Source organism: Hypomesus nipponensis, chromosome 20 (assembly GCF_054491055.1).
Source record: "Hypomesus nipponensis isolate SF chromosome 20, ASM5449105v1, whole genome shotgun sequence".
Classification (NCBI taxonomy): Eukaryota; Metazoa; Chordata; class Actinopteri; order Osmeriformes; family Osmeridae; genus Hypomesus; species Hypomesus nipponensis.
The window spans coordinates 7,680,001-7,698,581 of record NC_140380.1 but is presented as its reverse complement, the minus strand read 5'-3'; the positions used below and the strand labels follow the sequence as shown (position 1 = coordinate 7,698,581).

The 18,581-nt window shown below is 51.7% G+C and overlaps 1 protein-coding gene across 1 annotated transcript; it reads right to left on the bottom strand.

The window, feature by feature from the left end:
- Positions 1-5,917: 5,917 nt before the first annotated feature.
- rtn4rl1a (reticulon 4 receptor-like 1a) lies at positions 5,918-7,658 on the bottom strand. The gene is given in 3 exon segments (XM_084683462.1): positions 5,918-6,071; positions 6,073-6,812; positions 7,059-7,658. Coding segments are annotated over 3 exon segments (1,494 nt in total).
- Between the last annotated feature and the right edge of the window lie 10,923 nt (positions 7,659-18,581).

Below are 18,581 nucleotides of genomic sequence, written 5' to 3'. Positions count from 1 at the left end.
AGTGACATATCATCAGCACCCAGTGAATGGAAGGTCCCACAGCTGACCACTTCCACTTTGAAGACGGTCCAACACATTGGCTTTTCCTTCTCTCTTTCTTCTCTGAGGGTGAGGGGTGTGCCCGGTCACCTGCTCGTGTGTGTGTTTCCGTTTGGGTGTTTTGACGAGCAGGCGGATGTGATGATGTTTTAGGGGTGGGTAACAGGTGGGTTTGGGTGCAAAATGGTAGAATAATTACATTACATGGATGGGTGGATTAAGAGACTGCACAGATAATTGATTAGGGACTTTGGGGATGAGAAGGGTGTGGGGGGGGGGAGAGAGCAAGAGGGTGGGGGGAGGGAAGGGAGTGTAGAGGTGAAATAGGGACAAAAAACGAGAGAGGGGAGGGGAGGAAGTAAAAACAAAAAACACCCCCGACTGTATATCATTTTTCTGTTGCATTCTTTCATCCTTCTTGCTCTCCCTCTCTCTCTCTCTCTCTCTCTCTCTCTCAAACACGTGCCCACAGTGTGCAAACACCATTTCCTACACACTCTCCTCTTTTCTCTCTCTCTCCTCCTTCATTCTCGGGTTTTAATTTTCCAAATGCTTGGCTTTAATTAATGCCAGGCTCAAAGAGGGCCTTAATTGAAAGCGATGCTGAGAATATCAACTCCTCCAGGGACACATGGCATTTTCTCACAGCATGCGCACACACACACACGCACACACACACACACACACAAACACGTATTAACAGGCACACTTACAGCGGGGCTTGAACATTCAGCCTTTGTTCCTCTACAAGGTAGACAGACTGGTGGAAAACAGACACACAGACAGGCGGGCAGGCAGGCAGGCAGGCAGGCAGGCGGGCAGGCGGGCAGGCGTGTGGTGCTGGAGTGTATAAATAGCCAACAGGCCGGCAGTCTGGCATTCAGGGTTTATTGCTATAATGTCATGGTACATGTCACACGCCTCTGGAATCAAAGGCATGTTCTGTAACACTCTCTACATGTAACACTCTCTACATGTAACACTCTCTACAACATGTAGAGGATAAACACCTGTGATACCTCTGGCACCCTCGAGGATAATCCCACTCTCTCTCTCTCCTCTTCCCTACATCGCACCCTCGTTCCTCTGTCCTCCATCCCTCTCTCTCCATGTCCCTCCACCCCTCCCTGTCTCCTCCATCCATCCCTCCACCCCTCCTCCCTCGCTATCACCTCCTCCCCTCCATCCCTCCTCCTCCCCTCTTCACTCCATCCACCCCTTCACCTCCCCTTCACCCCCTCCCTCCATCCCTCCTCCTCCCCTCTTCGCTCCATCCACCCCACCACCTCTTCCTTACCTCCTCCCTCCATCCATCCCTCCTCCTCCCCTCTTCATTCCATCCACCCCTCTTCACCTCCCCTTCACCCCCTCCCTCCATTCGTCCTCCTCCCCTCTTCACTCCATTCACCCCCTTCACCTCCCCTTCACCCCCTCCCTCCATCCCTCCTCCTCCCCTCTTCATCCCATCCAGCCCTCTTCACCTCCCCTTCACCTTCTCCCTCCATCCCTCTTCCTCCCCTCTTCACTCCATCCACCCCTCTTCACCCCCTCCTTGCCCTGCTACTGTATCCCCCATATTCTTTCTCATCCTGGTGGACAGAAAAACATTTATGTTGGTTAAAACTTTCTACGCAAACTTCTCTCTCTTGTATCTCTTTCTCTCCACTCCCTCTTTTTCCTGTATGTTTTATGTGTCGCTCAGTCAGCGGTCTGCAGGGATACGCACACACAGTGAGAGTGAGAAATCTGTTTCGTCTGGCCTCCTTGCCGCTGGAATAGAACATAGGCAGGCTTATATAAATATTCACATGCAGCTATTTCAGATGCTCTGCTGAGGGACTGAGGAAAAGGATGAGTGCTGCTGAGAGTCTCTTCCTCCGGCCTGCATGTACATGCATTTACATCTCTCTCTCTCTCTCTCTCTCTCTCTCTCTCTCTCTCTCTCTCTCTCTCTCTCTCTCTCTCTCTCTCTCTCTCTCTCTCTCTCTCTCTCTCTCTCTCTCTCTCCATCTTTCTCACCCTCCCTCCCTCCCTTCCTTCCCTCCTTCCTTCCTTCCTTCCTTCCTTCCTCAAACCTGCATGTACATGCATTTACATCTCTCTCTCTCTCTGTCTCTCTCTGTCTCTCTCTCTCTCTCTCTCTCTCTCTCTCTCTCTCTCTCTCTCTCTCTCTCTCTCTCTCTCCATATTTAATGCTGCTGATGAGCTCTGCTTTATGGGATGTTGGACTGCAGTAGTAGGTTCTTACACACACATTCACACACTCCAACACGCAGATCCATGTCTGCATGTTCGCACGCACATTAACATCTGGTTAATCCTTGAAAATAAACAATAACATGCTTGTAGATATGTCACCCCTTTCCCTGGCCTCCACAGTCTGGCAGGCTGTCAGACAGGGTACTGCCAGGGTCAGGTGAGACTCTTAGCCCTGGGGAGGCTGAAGAGGGGTCGGGGGGTGGGAGGGGCATGTGTCTGACCTATATTTGACCCTACCCTGATCCTCTGAGAACTCCCCCCCACCTCTATCTTGACACCGGAGACGAACACAGCATACAGTGTGATTCAGGTGGACAGGTATCTTTGTTTTGATGTGTATCGTTGTGTGTGTATGCGTGTGTGTGTGTTCATTAGCAAGACAATTCCATGGGAGGAGAGATCGTGAAGCAGCCGACTCGTGTCTGTATGAGCGTAGGCGAGACATGGAAAGTAGGCCAGGAAACGGGTCACAAACAATTCAGTGGTGTGTGCGTGCGTGAGTCGTTCTTATTCCATTACTTTTCACTTTCTTATCTATTATTCTGTTCGTTCCTTAATTCTTCCCTTTCTTATCACTGTCTCTGCCCCTGAGCAGGTCTTCCACTTCTATCTGCAATGAAACACACACAGGCACACAGACACACATATATACACACACTAACATACACTTTCTAAAACACAACAGTGAGCAACAAAATAAAACCCCACCTCATCTCTTGTGGGCACTTTTTCTCTTTAATGTTATTTATAAACAGCTTTTGAGTCTGGCGTTGTTCGATAACCGCACACAAAACATTAGGATTGCACAAAAGAGAGGCGGGAGAAAGGGGGAGATAGAAAGGGAAAAAGAGCGGGAGACGAAGAGGAGGGAAGAGAAGAAAAGAATTGAAGGACGAGGGAGTCAGAACAGTGTAGCTTTTATCTGAAATGAGTCAGTGAAACAAAGAAAGACAAAACCTTTTTTTTTTTTTTTACAAATACAAAAAGTTCCGTCCCATCCCCCTCTCTTTTTGGGGATATTCCAGACGGTGCCAGCTTCCCTTTTGTTACAAAAGTCACCCTCACAGGAACGAACGGACACAAAGTCAATTTACATCACCTTTAGGGTTTTACAGCGTCACAAATATCTTCTACAACGGAGGACTCCAACTCTGGTCTAGGACCGCCACCATTTCGCCATTAGCTGAGTTAGCTGACCTTAGCCTCAGTAACTACGGGTCCATCTCTCAGCTTAGCTAGTTAGCGTTTTAACTAGTAGCTTAGCTAGCTGTAGCTCTATTTCTCAGCTTAGCTAGCTTGTGCTTTGACTCGTAGCTTAGCTAGCCGTAGCTCCATCTCTTAGCTTGGATTGCTACGACCTAAACTCTTAGCTTGGGTAGAGCTCCAACTCTTAGCTTAGCTAGCTAAAGCTTTAACTCTTAGCTTTGGTAGCCGCAGCTCCAACTTAAATTTTAGCCAAGCTAGCTTCAGCTGCAACTCTTAGCTTGGCTAGAGCTCCAACTCTTAGCTTAGCTAGCTAAGGCTTTAACTATTAGCTTGGCTAGAGCTCCAACTCTTAGGTTAGCTAGCTAAAGCTTTAACTCTTAGCTTTGGTAACCGCAGCTCCAACTAAAATTTTTGCCAAGCTAGCTTCAGCTGCAAGTCATAGCTTTGCTAGCAAATACTTCAACACTTAGCATACTGTAGCTATAACTGCAACTGTTAACCGAGCCGGCTACCGTCTAACCACAGGAGCTAACAGGTTTACATGCGAGCACATATTATCTGTGCTAGCTATGTCACAACATGAAGAGCTCCAGCGTGTCTCCAGACCAGGGTTGGAGTGACCTGACTGGTCTACAGGGACTTGGGGGTGGGGAACATCTAGATTGGTAGATTTCTATAAGGGCAGAAAAGGGTTGGGCTGGGTCGTCGGCAGGAATTCTAGGCCCTGTCCATCCAAACTACCCTGAACCCAATCCAAACTGGGGGGCCCTTAATATGAACCCCTCACTCCCCCCGTGTGGAACTGAAGGTGAACCAGTTTTCCGTCCCCTCCATCGCTTTCCTCCCTGTCTTCTGACGTCCCACCGAGAACGACGACAGACATTTCCGGGACCTTCTTCCATGCCACGGTGTCAGACAGCGGTGACACGCCATTGGGTCCATGGTTACGGTCGGCCGCTCCCACCGAAACAGTGCCTGGGCCTGGCTCAGTCTGTCCCTTGGCCCTCCACAAGTCACAAAGCGGAGGCTGCCAGCTGTAGAACGTTCCAGAGTTTCCGACGTTTCCTGTGTTGTCTGTAGTCTTTAATAAGGACCTTTGGAGCTGTTTGTTGTGATTGTTCTTCCTCTCTGTCAGAGGAAACAACGTTCTCAATGCCCATATATGGTGGGCTCCGCCAGTTAAATTGGCTGTGGGACTGAGAGGTGTAAAAGCCATGGTTGACCCCTGACCCCTGCTTTCCCAGCTCACCGTAGGCACTCTCACCCATCTCACCCCTCACTGCTGCCCGTGCGTTCACCTGCCCCACACACACACACACGCGCACACACACACACACACTCACACACGCCTTGTCATTTCTCACCGGGTCAGTGGTTATTGTTACCTATAGATGGCCCGGACCAGCCTAGATAGAAACATAGAGTCCACACACCTCTGAACACACGGACAGACGTTACGCAACAAAGTGCCTTGGAAAACAGAGTCCTTCTGCTGATATCACTGTATGGCTTATCGTGAGTAGTTATGACAGTGTGACACGGAGCGTGTTGTGACTTGGGATCCCCTCAGGGGTATTGACGCGCGACCCGTATAATAAGAGGCCTGATCGTGCTCCCCTCCCGTCTCCGTCGCCGGGGGGGGGGGGTTGCTAGGACGCTGTTGCTAGGACGCGGGGGCCTTGTCCCTTGTAAACAAGCGGTGTTGTGGTGCAAACGACAGGGACACTGGCGTCATTAACTCGATTAGGGCGGAGGGGAAGGGAGACACACCGCAGAATGAGGTGACAGTGTCGCCGAGGTGTGTGTGTGAGTGTGTGAATGTGTTTGGGTGTGTTATCGTAATTGATTTGGGAGAAGGCTTCTGGTCAGCTTAAACAACATTTGAGGTCAAAGTTTACAGGGACATGACTGTGACTAAGCCAAAAAGTGGTTGAGGGATTATCCCAGATATAGAAGATAACTGTGAAAGCCTGCCCTATGTTGACATCGGGAGGGTAGCTAGCATGGAACCAAACTCCAGCTCTTTTTTACGTGTTTGAAATCCTTGTGTGTATGAAGGAGTTTGTATGGTGACCGGACTGGAAGTCTGTCTGGCTATGTTTGGTTTTCTCCTGTTTTTCTCCAAGGTGTGACATCATCAAAGTGCACCAGATCTTATTTCCCTGACTCTGCATATTCAAATGGCTTCCCAAAGATCATCCCTGCATCACATGACAGGTACTGTACACTTCATCACAGTACATCTAAACACACACATGTAAACACACACACACGCACGCACAAAGCCTCAGAATTGGAGCAGGGTTCAGGAGTATATTGGAACGTGTCTCGTCCAATCAGAAACAGCTAAATAAGTCGATAGAACCCAATTGTTTTATATTATTAGCAGCGCAACCAAATCCCTCTCCCCATCTCAGCGTAGGATCACAGCAGTGAGTGACAGCTGCAGAGCCAATAGGACGCACAGAACACACCCGGCGGGGTGGGACGCCGCTTTGCTATTGGCTCTCTGGACCCCACTGGGCGGGCCCACCGAAGTTCTGGGGACACACTTCCTCCGGGGGGGGGGCAGACGGGTCGTATTTGCTGCCCCCGGGGACATAATCCTCCTCCTGTCCCTCCTTCAGTACCTGGACCTCATTCTGGTCCCCCTTACCCTTGCCCTTGTTCCCCCGGTGACGGGTGCAGTTCCTGCGGCCTGCCCTGGGCGGGCGCGGCAGGGGCGTGGGCGAGGGCAGGTTGTGCTGGTCCCCGTGCTCTAGGTGCGGGTGCAGGTGGGGGTTGTGGTTGTGCCGGGGCTGGTTCCTCCGATGTCCGTCCTCCTTCTTCAAGGACTCGCTCTCCCCCGCAGCGCCACCCTCCACGGGGCAGCTGGGTAACTCCTCCTTCCGGAGTCGCTTCAGGTCCCGGCCGGTCAGCTCGGGGGGCGACGCGCACCCCAGCGCCGAGGTGGACCCCCGGAACCTCCTCAGCCAGTCCCAAAGCGAGAGCACCTTGCAGTCGCACTCCCAGGGGTTGTCGTTGAGGCGCAGGTACTCCAGGGCGGGCAGCATGGACAAGGTGGCGCCCGACAGCTCTGTCAGAGAGTTGTTGAACAGGTAGAGGGTGGTGAGGCGCCGCAGGTCGTGGAAGGCCAGCCTGTGGACCCACTGGAGGCGGTTCTGGTGGAGGAGGAGGCGGTCCAGGACCCCCAGGCCCCGGAAGGTGTTCTGGTGGAGGCTCCACAGCCGGTTCCCGTGCAGGAACAGGTGGCTCAGGTTCAGGAGGTCGATGAAGAGGTCGTCCTCCAGGAACTCGAGGTGGTTGTCCTGGAATCGGAGAGGGTGGGGGGGTGAGGGGAATTGGGGTTGGAAATGGATTTGGAAAGGGGTCGTGGAGGTGGAGTGGGACGTGGTAGGAGTGAAAAACATGGGTAAGTCTCCATTATTTTTCTCTGGTCGACGGCAGCTCGGCCCTCCTTGCCGACTGTACGATTACATAACCGTGGAACGATGGATTATGAAAAGGGATTGCGTAAGCCCCGCTCGAGTAGACCTTGCACGCGCACCACCCACCTGTAGGTACAGATACTGCAGGTTGTTGAGGCCCTCGAAGATCCCCCCGGGCAGAGTCAGCAGGCCACAGTGGTAGAGGTGCAGCGCGTGGAGCCGCCCTAGGCCCTGGAAGGTGTCCGGAGCCAGGGCCCTCAGGTGACGGTTGTCCCCCAGGTCGAGCTCCTCCAGGCGGTCGAAGCCGTGGAAGGTGGACGCCTGGATGTAGGAGATGTTGTTGGAGTAGAGCCACAGCATGGCGGTGGTGGGGGAGAAGTGTCCTCGCAGCAGCCTCTGGATCTTGTTGTTCTGGAGGAAGACGCGCTCGCTCTGCGCCGGGATGCCCTCGGGGACGGCGTGGAAGTTGTGCGCCTGGCAGGACACGGTGCTGGGAGAGGTGTAGCAGATGCAGTGGTGCGGGCAGGGCAGCGACGCGTCCAGGCCGCACAGCACCAGCAGCAGCTCCACCCCTGCCCAGCCTGAGGGGGGGAGAGGGGAGGGGGGAGGGGGAGAGGGAGGGGTGGGAGATGGAGGCGGAGGAGAGGGGATCACAGGAGAAAAGAGATGAATCGTGGATGATGGGAAAGTAAAGGTTAACAAAGAGGGGCGAAGAAAGGGAGTCATGTAGGGATAGAAAAATGAAAAAGGGACGAAAGAGGAAGTGACAGAGGAAGGGACCGTAGGAGGGAGGTGTCAGGAAAGCAGAGAGAGAAAGGAGGGATAGAGAGAAGATTAATTGAATTCATGTCGCACGGGTTCTATCAGTAAACGTCTTGACCAGGGCCATGTTTGCTCTCTGTTTACCAAGACAACAATGGCAATGCTTCAGAGGGCGCTGAAATCACAGCTCTGACACGACAGCGCAGAACACACACACACGTGGGAACACACATACACACATTTTGAGGAGGGGGGGGGGGGGGGCGCGGGGATGCTGAGATAGAAGCTGTGTTTATGATGTGTTGTGAGTGTGAAATTTATGCACAGGTTCTTATCTTCCCTGTGGCCGACCGAACCGCTTGCAAACACGCGCGCGCGCGAGTGTGCCCACACCTGTCAACACACGCTGACAAAACGCAGAACTGAGCTCTTGGAATCCTCCGAGTTATACTCCGCAGGCAAGAGAAAATCAATGCTGTTTCTGTCCACTGAACACACACAACACCTGTTATACATCCCTGTAACAAGGGAGGGGGGAGGGAGGGAGGGAGGGAGGGAGGGAGGGAGGGAGGGAGGGAGGGAGGGAGGGAGGGAGGGAGGGAGGGAGGGAGGGAGGGAGGGAGGGAGGGAGGGAGGGAGGGAGGGAGGGAGGGAGGGAGGGAGGGAGGGAGGGAGGGAGGGAGGGAGGGAGGGAGGGAGGGAGGGAGCAGGAGGTGGAGATATGTAAGGGTCCCCAGCAGGTCCGGGGCACTCCACTTTCCTCTGTTTTGGCCTCGGATCAATCCGTCGTTTGAAGTGGGTGGGTGGAGGGAGGAATGGAGGGAAGGAGGGAGGGAGTAGAGGAAAAATGGGGAGGAGAAGAGGATGAGCCTGTCAGAAGTGGAGAGACGTGCAGTGCTTAAGAGGGATTCTGGAAGAGAGAGAGAGAGAGGGCAGACTAGAAGGATGAGGAGGAGAAGCGCGAAGGAACACACGTACCTGCGTGCGTGCATGCATGAATTTGTGCGTGCGCGTGGGTGACATTTTCCCCAAGACATGTGGGTGCAGTGTATCATGCCTCGGACAAGTCTGACCTTTCCATCAGTGACAAGCAGACAACAACTTCAATCAGCTTCTCTTTTCTTTGTCTAGTCGCATTCTGTCTTGCCTGTCTCTCTCTCTCTCTCCCTCTCTCTCTCTCTCTCTCTCTCTCTCTCTCTCTCTCTCTCTCTCTCTCTCTCTCTCTCTCTCTGTCTGTGTGTCTCTGTGTCACACTTTCTGTATCTTTCTGTCTGTCTCTCCCTCTTTCTGTCTCTCTTTCCTTATATCTCTCTCTGCCTCCCACTTAAGGCTTGGATGGCAGTATGCTACTGTCAAATGAATGTAGCACGGGCATGGGATGGTTGGGGCTTTTGGCCCCGATGCTATCTCTCCCTTCTCTCTCTCACTCCCCTCCAATCTTCCAATCTCCGCCGCCCCTCTCCTTCACGCTTCCTCTCTCTCCCTTCCTCAAAACGCTTACATATCACTTACTGCCTGGCTTATCTCCGTGTTCTGGCTGCGCATTCACCCACTGTATGTTGATTTATATGGCATGAATCTGCTATTATACACTGTGGAAAGTGGAACATAAATGTGTGTGACATTTTGTACTGAAAATATACAGTATAACGCACCACAGTGTTTGGGTATTCTGGACCGTAAGCCATTATACCGCAATGTAAATCATACAAGCTTAATTTCCTTTCTGTAGTCCTCCCACTCTTTCTTGCATTCTTTCTCTTTTTCTCTCTCTCTTTCTCTCTCTCTCTTTCTTTCTCTCTTTCTCTCTTGTTCTTTTGTATTCATTTATTCTATCTGTCATTCATATAATTAGTATTGCTCCCAGTCCTCCCGTCCTCTCTATCAGCCTGACTCCGCGTCCCTCTTCCCAGCTCCACCCCGCATGTCGCTTCATAATCTCTCAGCTCCGCTCGTAGATTATCCAGGATGTCCAAGTGCTTGGGAGAGGAAGAGAGGATTGACAAAAGTCAGAGCGCCAGGACCATATGTCTCTGCCCCCCCCCATCAGTCACAACACAGCAGCCTTTTCCCAGAAATATGCAATCTTTCATCCAAACACAGATTTGAACAGATATGGCTGAGCCCGACATGGCCATTAAGGTCTGTCCGTGACAGAAGTGCCTCAGTCTGACTTGGGTTGTGGGAGTGTGTCTTTTTCAAAAGCTCCCGCCTATCCTCTCGCAATCCTGCCGTCGGCCTTTCTTCTGCTCCCGCTTTTCTCTCTCCCCCTTTCTCTCCCTCCCCTACTCCCTCTCTCTCCCCTACTCTCTCCCTCCCTACCTCAGCTGCCGGAGGGAGGGAGGGAGGGAGGTATTCAAAACAAACAGGACTGTTCTGCGGTAGAGAACGCCATGTAAAGGGGCGCTCACTAAGTGAGTTGCCTGGTTGGATCGTGACCTCACAAGATGTGTGTGTAAGTTAAACGTCTGGCATTCGCGCACGTAAGGGCACACACACACAATCTCACAATCATCACTCATTAAGCAACAGCAGACGGGTTCATTAAAATCTCAGCGAGAGAGAGAGACGGGGGGTGGAGACAAGTAGAGGAGGGAGAGCGAGAGACAGAGACAAAGAGAAGGTGAGCGAGGTGAGAGAGAGAGGGAGAGAAGGAGTGAGAGAGAGAAGAACGGAGAGAGCGCGAGACAGAGAAAGAGAGTGAGGGGGGTCAGAGAGAGCGAAGGGGAGGGAAAGAGAATTGGGCGAAAGAAAGAGAACAGAGAGGGAGGGAGGGAGGGAGGGAGGGAGGGAGGGAGGGAGGGAGGGAGGGAGGGAGGGAAGGAGGGAGGGAGGGAGGGAGGGAGGGAGGGAGGGAGGGAGGGAGGGAGGGAGGGAGGGAGGGAGGGAGGGAGGGATCGTGGAACAGACGGATCGTCTCGTCTCTTGCTCCTGCTTGATTTAGCCTGGTCTAATCCCAAAGATCATTTGCTTCTTCTCGTTGGGATGGTGATGAATCTGGTGGAGTTAATGAGAGATTTAAATGGCTTCTTCGCCTCAAGGACTCAGCTGACATAGCATCCCATTACCTAATCCGTCTCCTATGTAATGCAATGTACCCACAGCATTCATCTTCGCCCCATTCAAGTCAACACGCTGGTGTTTCGGCTTGTGTCGAGTCTGCGAGCGAGCGTGTCTACTCGTCTGTGCGCTTGATGTGTGTGTTTTGTGGGTGCGCGCGGGTCTGTTTGGGAGGGATTCTTTCGGCGCACACACTATTGCGCAATGTCTAGAGATTTGTCCGACATTAGACTTTAGACTTATAGCAAGACTTGGTTTGATTTGCTGACAGCCGGGCAAAATACCTGGCATACGGCCCAATTAAAAAAGAGGGAGAGAGACACAGAAAGAGAAGAAGAGAAGAAGAAAGAGGGGGGGGGGGTGAGGGCGGCACAGAAATAACCCGTATGCTTTTTTGCTGTACTTGTGTTAATTGGGTCGTTGGGAAGGCTAAGCCCATCTCTATTCTAATCAAGCTCTAATTAGAGTCTAAAAACAGTGTGTGTGTGTGTGTGTGCGGTTGTCTGCCTCTCTCTCTTGTCATAAAAATAAAGAAATTAAACTGTATTGGAGCCACCTTCAACCATTGCCAGTGGGTGTGCAAGTGTGTGTATGTATGTGTGGTGTGTGTGTGCGTGACAGTAAGAGCTACAGACAGGAGAGCGTGTGTGAAAAGGTAAAGGGTTCTGTGCACGTTCTGAAAAGCCAGCACAGGTTGATAGGCACCTGCACACACACACGCACACACACACATGTAAAACCACGCGCACGACAGCACCCACACAAACACACACACACACACACACACACACACTCAGCCAAGCATAGAGACACCAATCACAAGAATTTCACAGCTGGCTGGCCCTGATCTAGCACAGGCTGCTGCGTCTGTGTCCGACTTAGGATTTAGCCAAAGTTGTAGTGTGGGTGTGGGTGGGTGTGTGTGTTCGTGTGTTCGTGACATACAGGAGTCTGTACAGGGGATACACAAAACTATATGAAGGCTGATTTACATATCTTATTTTGCTCCTCTTTCCGCTCATGCACACACACACAGACACACACACAGACACACACACAGACACACACACACACAGACACACACACAGACACACACACAGACACACACACAGACACACACACAGACACACACACAGACAGACACTCACAGAGCTCACAGCAATGTTGGTTCAGGTGCTGATCTATCTCCCAAGTGAGGTCATCACAGACCATCCAGAACCTTCTAGAACAGGAATCTTGGTGGAGAAATGAGTCTGTCCAGTCCCAGAGGAGAGAAGGAGAGAGGAGGGTGGGAAGAGGAGGAGGAGAGAATTGAGAGAAAGGGCATGATGAGGGAGAGAGGGGGGGGTGAGAGAGAGAGAGAGAGAGAGAGAGAGAGAGAGAGAGAGAGAGAGAGAGAGAGAGCGCCCCTTGTTTATCTGCAGTGGACCTAGTTATTTTCTTCAATCCCCCAGCAAGGAAGGAACAGTTTCTCTCTTCTAATAGTCACCTCAAATCACTTTTTGTCCCCCCCCCTCTGCTTCTCTCCTCCAGTCCCTTCTTTTCCTCTTCTCCTAAAATATTAATTGATACATATCTATAAAATATCTCAATCTTTATACATTGTAGGTACAAGCCCCTTAAAGAACGATTGTGTATTCCAGTGACAGTCAAGGCCAGTCGATAGAGTAATAGAAGAGAGAGTGAGAGACAACGACAGGGCGAAGGCAGTCTGGGTCAGACTGAAGGGGTTCACAGAGCATGGAGTTGTCTGATTGGCTGACGTCAGGCATGATCTGTAGACATCGTAAAGTCCAAGCCAACCAAAGTGGGCACCGACAGCCATCACTTATTGTTTCCTCTGATTGGCCAAATCCACAGGAGGTTTGGCACTGACGACCAATTGCGGCCAATCAGTAGACTCCCTGTGGGGGTGAGTTGACTCTAGAGAAGTACAGGGTTGTGACCCCCCCCCCCCCCTCACCAGCACACACACCTATCATATCAACAAGGTGCTGATATCAAATGTCCCACATGGTCCCTGCTGTGGCATTCTGTTAGTGTGAAACCCAAAACCTGTCTCTCTCTCGTTCCTCGGGCTTGTCTCTCCGCAGGTCTATCTATCTCCCACCGGGTCTCTCTCTCTCTCTGCACAGATGGAGAATCTACAGTGTGAATCAACAGGAGATACCTCTCCCTGGTCTCTCTCTCCGGATCTCTAGACATTGGGACATGCACTGAAAGCCCTGGGTGCCCTCGGGAGTGGAGTCTGTGATTGCAGGTCTGCGCGGTGTGTCCCTCACCACTCCCCATAGAACACCAGCAGTACTCAGTCATCCCTAGTTCTCCTCAAGGCCTCGCACACCACACACACACATACAGCAATCATACGCGCGCACACAGGCACACGCACAGAGAAACACACGTACACACATCTGTTTGCTCTCCTTCCACTCAACCGTTTATTCCCTATCTCTCCTCTTCCTCCTGGCCTCATCCTCCTCTTCCTCCTTTTCCCTTTTGTGCCGCTCCTAGAGTAATCTGTTCTACTGTAGTTCTGGGGCTATCAGAGCGAGGTGAAGAGGGAAAAGGGGCCAGTTGTGTGTGTGTGTGTTTGTGTGCATGGTCTGTGTGTGTGTGTGTGTGTGTGCATGTGTATGTGGCCAAAACTGAGCAGATGAGCGAATGAAAGGCTGGTGGCTTGTTATGCCTTTCACCCTGACGCTCATTAACTTACTGTAAGCATGCTCTCTGTTCTTAGTGGAGATGGAGGGATGGAGGGATGATGGTTGACATTTTCATCCTAGCTTGCAAGGGGCCGGTAGGCACAGAATGGTACTGAAGATAATGAGTGTGTGTGTGTGTGTGTGTGTGCGCGCGCGTGTGTGTGTGCACAGCAGACAGATGTGAAGAGTTCATGTGTGCATTGTGTGGTATTGAGTACTTTACAGATGGTACTTTCACTGCCAACATGCAGCCCTCAAGACATTACAAATACACACGCACGCACTCAGGAGTGTTTGTTGGGATTGCTCTGTGCTCCAGACCTGAATGACAGTCATGTGTCTTCCCCTGAATAGAGGTACTGTCAAATGGATGCCATGGGGCGGGCTACCCATTCTTTCTTTCTTTTTTCTTTCTACCCTTTCTCTCCTTCCGTCCGTCCGTCTGTCTGACTCTCTTTTCTCTCTCCGTCTCTCTCCCGTTCCTGTCATTTTGTCTTCCTCTCTCTCTCTCTCTCTCCCCTCTCTCTCTCTCTCTCTCTCTCTCTCTCTCTCTCTCTCTCTCTCTCCCCCCCCCTCGTTCTCTCTCTCTCTCTCTCTCTCTCTCTCTCTCTCTCTCTCTCTCTCTCTCTCTCTCTCTCTCTCTCTCTCCCTCTCTCTCTCTCCCCCCCCTCGTTCTCTCCCTCCACATCAATTAGAGCACATATGCTCCAGGCCCCCAGCTCTCTGTGTGCCCTTTGAAGTGCAGAAGATTAGAAAAACAAACGCTAAACGAATCCTGGCAGAGGAGGGTATAGAGACACACACCTCCCATGACACACACACACACACATATAGAGCAAATGAAACACACATACACTGTATACACTGTAGAACAAGTTAAACATATATAGAAACATATATAGAAACATATATAGAAACATATATAGAAACATATATAGAAACATATATAGAAACAACACAAGAGTTTATGTCTGCCGGTGACCAAACGCAGCATACAAACACACACTTGCGAGTGCACATTCAGAAAGACACACAAAGTACAGAACGAGCATAACACAGGCACGCAGGTCACACAAACGCACACACACACACACACCATTATGTTAAGAATGACACACAGGCACACACACTTGCTACACAAAGCATGACATCTCACGCCTTCCTCAAGGTTGAAGTCAACGCTGGCTTCTCTCACAAGCGCTAACTGTCAAAGGAGAACCGGGCCCAACACACGCAACTCAACTAGGGAGTCAGGTGGCTGAACGGTGAGGGAATTGGGATGGTAATCTGAAGGTCGCCAGTTTGATTCCCGGCCGAGCCAAATTACGTCCATGGGCAAGGCACTTCACCCTACTTGCCTCGGGGGGAATGTCCCTGTACTTACTGTAAGTCGCTCTGGATAAGAGCGTCTGCTAAATGACTAAATGTAAATCCCGGGCGGTTCATCTATCGCACAGTCCGATTGGAAAAACGCCTCCGCCGCGGCGGTTACAGCCCGTTAGACCGCCTCCCCCGTCCTAATTCCCCTCGTCTAAGAACATATCGCGAGAACGAGGTTCACAGTAAACAGCCAGCAATTTCACTCTTTTTGGAGTACCCAAAACGAACGAGTTCCGTTGGTAATCTTGGCATCTTGTTGACAGATGGAACGGGTGTTTCCAGGGATACGTTTGAGGTTGCTCGGCGCCCGGAGACTCTTCTTGTGATCATTGGGAATGCGCTCCAGTGTCTTACACCCCAGGTAAACATAACACAAAACACGTGCCCACACACACACACAGCAGCCTCCTGGTGTGCTGCTGGTATTTGCGTCTCGTAACCACGTCCCCAGGTTTACCCCGGCAACATGTCTGACATTCAAGAACTTGGTAATTAACTATAATCCTTCTGTGCCACAGGAAATGAGACAAGACATACACACACACACACACACTCACAGGCACGCACACTTGCGCAGATACGCACGCACACACACACACACACATGGACAACTAAATCCCGCTAAATGCTGATGTGGCGTTCTGGAAATTGCAGGTAGCACTAGGATGCATGTTGAGTTTACTGTGGGTGTGCAGCAGACGGACACACACACACACGACGCTTAAAAGCCAAGACCCTTCCAGCCTAAAACATCCCCTGTCCAAACTGAACAGAAAAGTTGTAGACATTTGAAGTAAAGTACACAATATACTTTATTCTCTTACTGAGTTTTCAAACCGTTCTTCAGCATTACTAAGAACCAGCATCTGGGAGAGCTCTGCTTTAGTGGAACACTTCTCACTGGTGAATTTGCTTCACGAACGAGTTTTAACTAAAGTTAAGATCAGCAAAGTAGCTAAAGCGGTTTTGGGTTGCAGTAGCACTTCTATCAGAGAGTGCTTCAGTCTGGAGTACTGCCTAGAGAATTCCCAGTTCTCCACTTCAATATCAGACATGCAGATTCATTTCAGTTAGGGGGGGGGGTCACAGCCCTTTATGTAAGAACCCTCCAGACCTTAAGAGGCATAAAATACAGATCAGCATATGGTAAGAGTGTGTATGTGTGTGGGGGTGGGGGGTGGGGGGAGGGGGTGTTGATATAACTATAGGATGGGCGAACATGACAAGGAGAAAGGGAGTTCAACAACGAGAGTGTTGCAAAGTGGGTATGGTTCTAGTCTGGATGGAGAGACAGGTAGAGAGAGAGAAATGGAGAGAAGAAATGAGAGAGAGAGAGAGAAAGAGAGATGTCGATTTTTTCATGTCAACAACAATGTGTGTTTCACTTCGGCCAAGAATATACATGTTTATGTGGTCACTGTGTGTGTGTTTTTGTGTGAGCGTGCGTGTGTGTGTGTGTGAGTGAGTGTGTGCAGCATTGAAAATACCTTCCAATGAGCTCTCTGCCCAGAGATAGAGTAATCTATAATAAATGAAAAGATGACCATGCTATCTCTCTCTCTCTCTCTCTCTCTCTCTCTCTCTCTCTCTCTCTCTCTCTCTCTCTCTCTCTCTCTCTCTCTCTCTCTCTCTCTCTCTCTCTCTCTCTCTCTCTCTCTCTCTCTGTTCATGAAGGGTACTCTATCTGCCACTGTCCTTCTCCCTCAAAAGCCACTGCGAGCTTAACAGGCCTCCTAACTTCGCTTTTACAGGCTTACCAGAGCTGCAGTGAACACACACACACACACACACACACCCTCTGTCTTGCCACCCTCTTCTCAGCCATCCTGTCAGAGGGAGCACAGCCAGGCAAAGAGCCCAAACAGGAGGCAGCCGAAAAACAGCCCGGGGAAGAAAGCCATAGAGGGAGAGGTGTAAGGCAGGTGTATTTATAAGAACGGAGGCGTCACGTCTCTCTCTTCTTTTCTCGTCTCGTCTTTCGGGGGGAGCTCCAGGTGCCGTGGATGTCACGGGGCCCGTGGCTGCCTCCATGTGGCCAAACAGCCTCCTCTCTTTCTCTTTCCCTCCCTCTTCTCCCCCCCCCCCTCCTTTCTCTTCCTCTAAATCTTTCGCTGCCTCTCTCTCTCTCTCTCTCTCTCTCTCTCTCTCTCTCTCTCTCTCTCTCGGTTACCCCCCCCCCCCCTTCTCTACCCGTGGTTCTGTATAGTCTGTATATCTGTATCGAGGCTATTTAGCGCGGTATTGGAAGGAGGATGAAGAGAGAGAGGAGGGAGGAGGAGGGGGAGAGAGGGATGAAGAGGCAAAGAGATGGAGAGAGAGAGAGAGAGAAGGATTTGGAGGGAGAAGGAGAAACCTGAGCTGCGGAGGGGAGGAGAAGAGGGGCGGGGGAGAAAGGAGAGGGGACGGAGGGTGAGAGAGAGAGAGAGGGAGGGAGGGAGGGAGGGAGGGAGGGAGGGAGGGAGGGAGGGAGGGAGGGAGGGAGGGAGGGAGGGAGGGAGGGAGGGAGGGAGGGAGGGAGGGAGGGAGGGAGGGAGGGAGGGAGGGAGGGAGGGAGGGAGGGAGGGAGGGAGGGAGGGAGTATTCCTGTCTGAGTGGAGATAGTTAAATCTGCGATTATTGGATTCTTTTGCTTCTCTAATACCAGTGTACACAGTTCCAGGAAGAATTAGGACCGGGGGAGAGGGAGAGGGGGGCGGGGGGGTGATGGTGTTGGAACAAGAGAAAGTGTGGATGTTCTCAAACTCAGAGCAGCTGTTGTACGTCAGGCCGGCTAAAAGAAGACCGGTATTAAGCCAGCGATATGCTTAATGCAAGGTGATGTCGGTCATAACGCAAGTCTTCGTGGAAACATATCAAAATGGCCTCGCTCTGCCTGAGAAGATTTGCCTCGTCGCGATCCCAGCTCTGTTGTCGAGAGAGCGCGACCCGTCTGGGATGGGAATCGTTTATGAGTAAACCATGTGACCGTCAGGAGTGCCCCCCTGTTAAAACCTACAATCCCAGCCTCTGTAGAAATGTACACTGTTGTTGTCCTCTATCTCTCTCTAACCCCTTTTTCCCCATCCCTCCTAACACTTGTCTAATCCCTTCCTCGCACCCCCCCCCCCTCTGCCTCCATCGCTTCATTTTAAACCCTTGTCTCATCCTTTCCTTTCTTTTCCTCCTCTCATCCCTCTGCCTCCATCCCTCTGCCTCCATCCCTCTGCCTCCATACCTCTGCCTCCATCCCTCTGCCTCCATACCTCTGCCTCCATCCCTCTGCCTCCATACCCCTGCCTCTATCCCTCTGCCTCCATCCCTCCAACTTTATCCCTCTGCCTCCATCCTTCTGCCTCCATCCCTCTGCCTCCATCCCTCTGCCTCCATACCCCTGCCTCCATCCCTCTGCCTCTATCCCTCTGCCTCCATCCCTCTGCCTCAATCCCTCTGCCTCCATCCCTCTGCCTCCATCCCTCTGCCTCAATCCCTCTGCCTCAATCCCTCTGCCTCCATCCCTCTGCCTCCATCCCTCTGCCTCCATACCCCTGCCTCCATCCCTCTGCCTCCATCCCTCCAACTTTATCCCTCTGCCTCCATCCTTCTGCCTCCATCCCTCTGCCTCCATCCCTCTGCCTCCATACCCCTGCCTCCATCCCTCTGCCTCAATCCCTCTGCCTCCATCCCTCTGCCTCCATCCCTCTGCCTCCATCCCTCTGCCTCCATCCCTCTGCCTCCATCCCTCTGCCTCCATCCCTCCATCTAT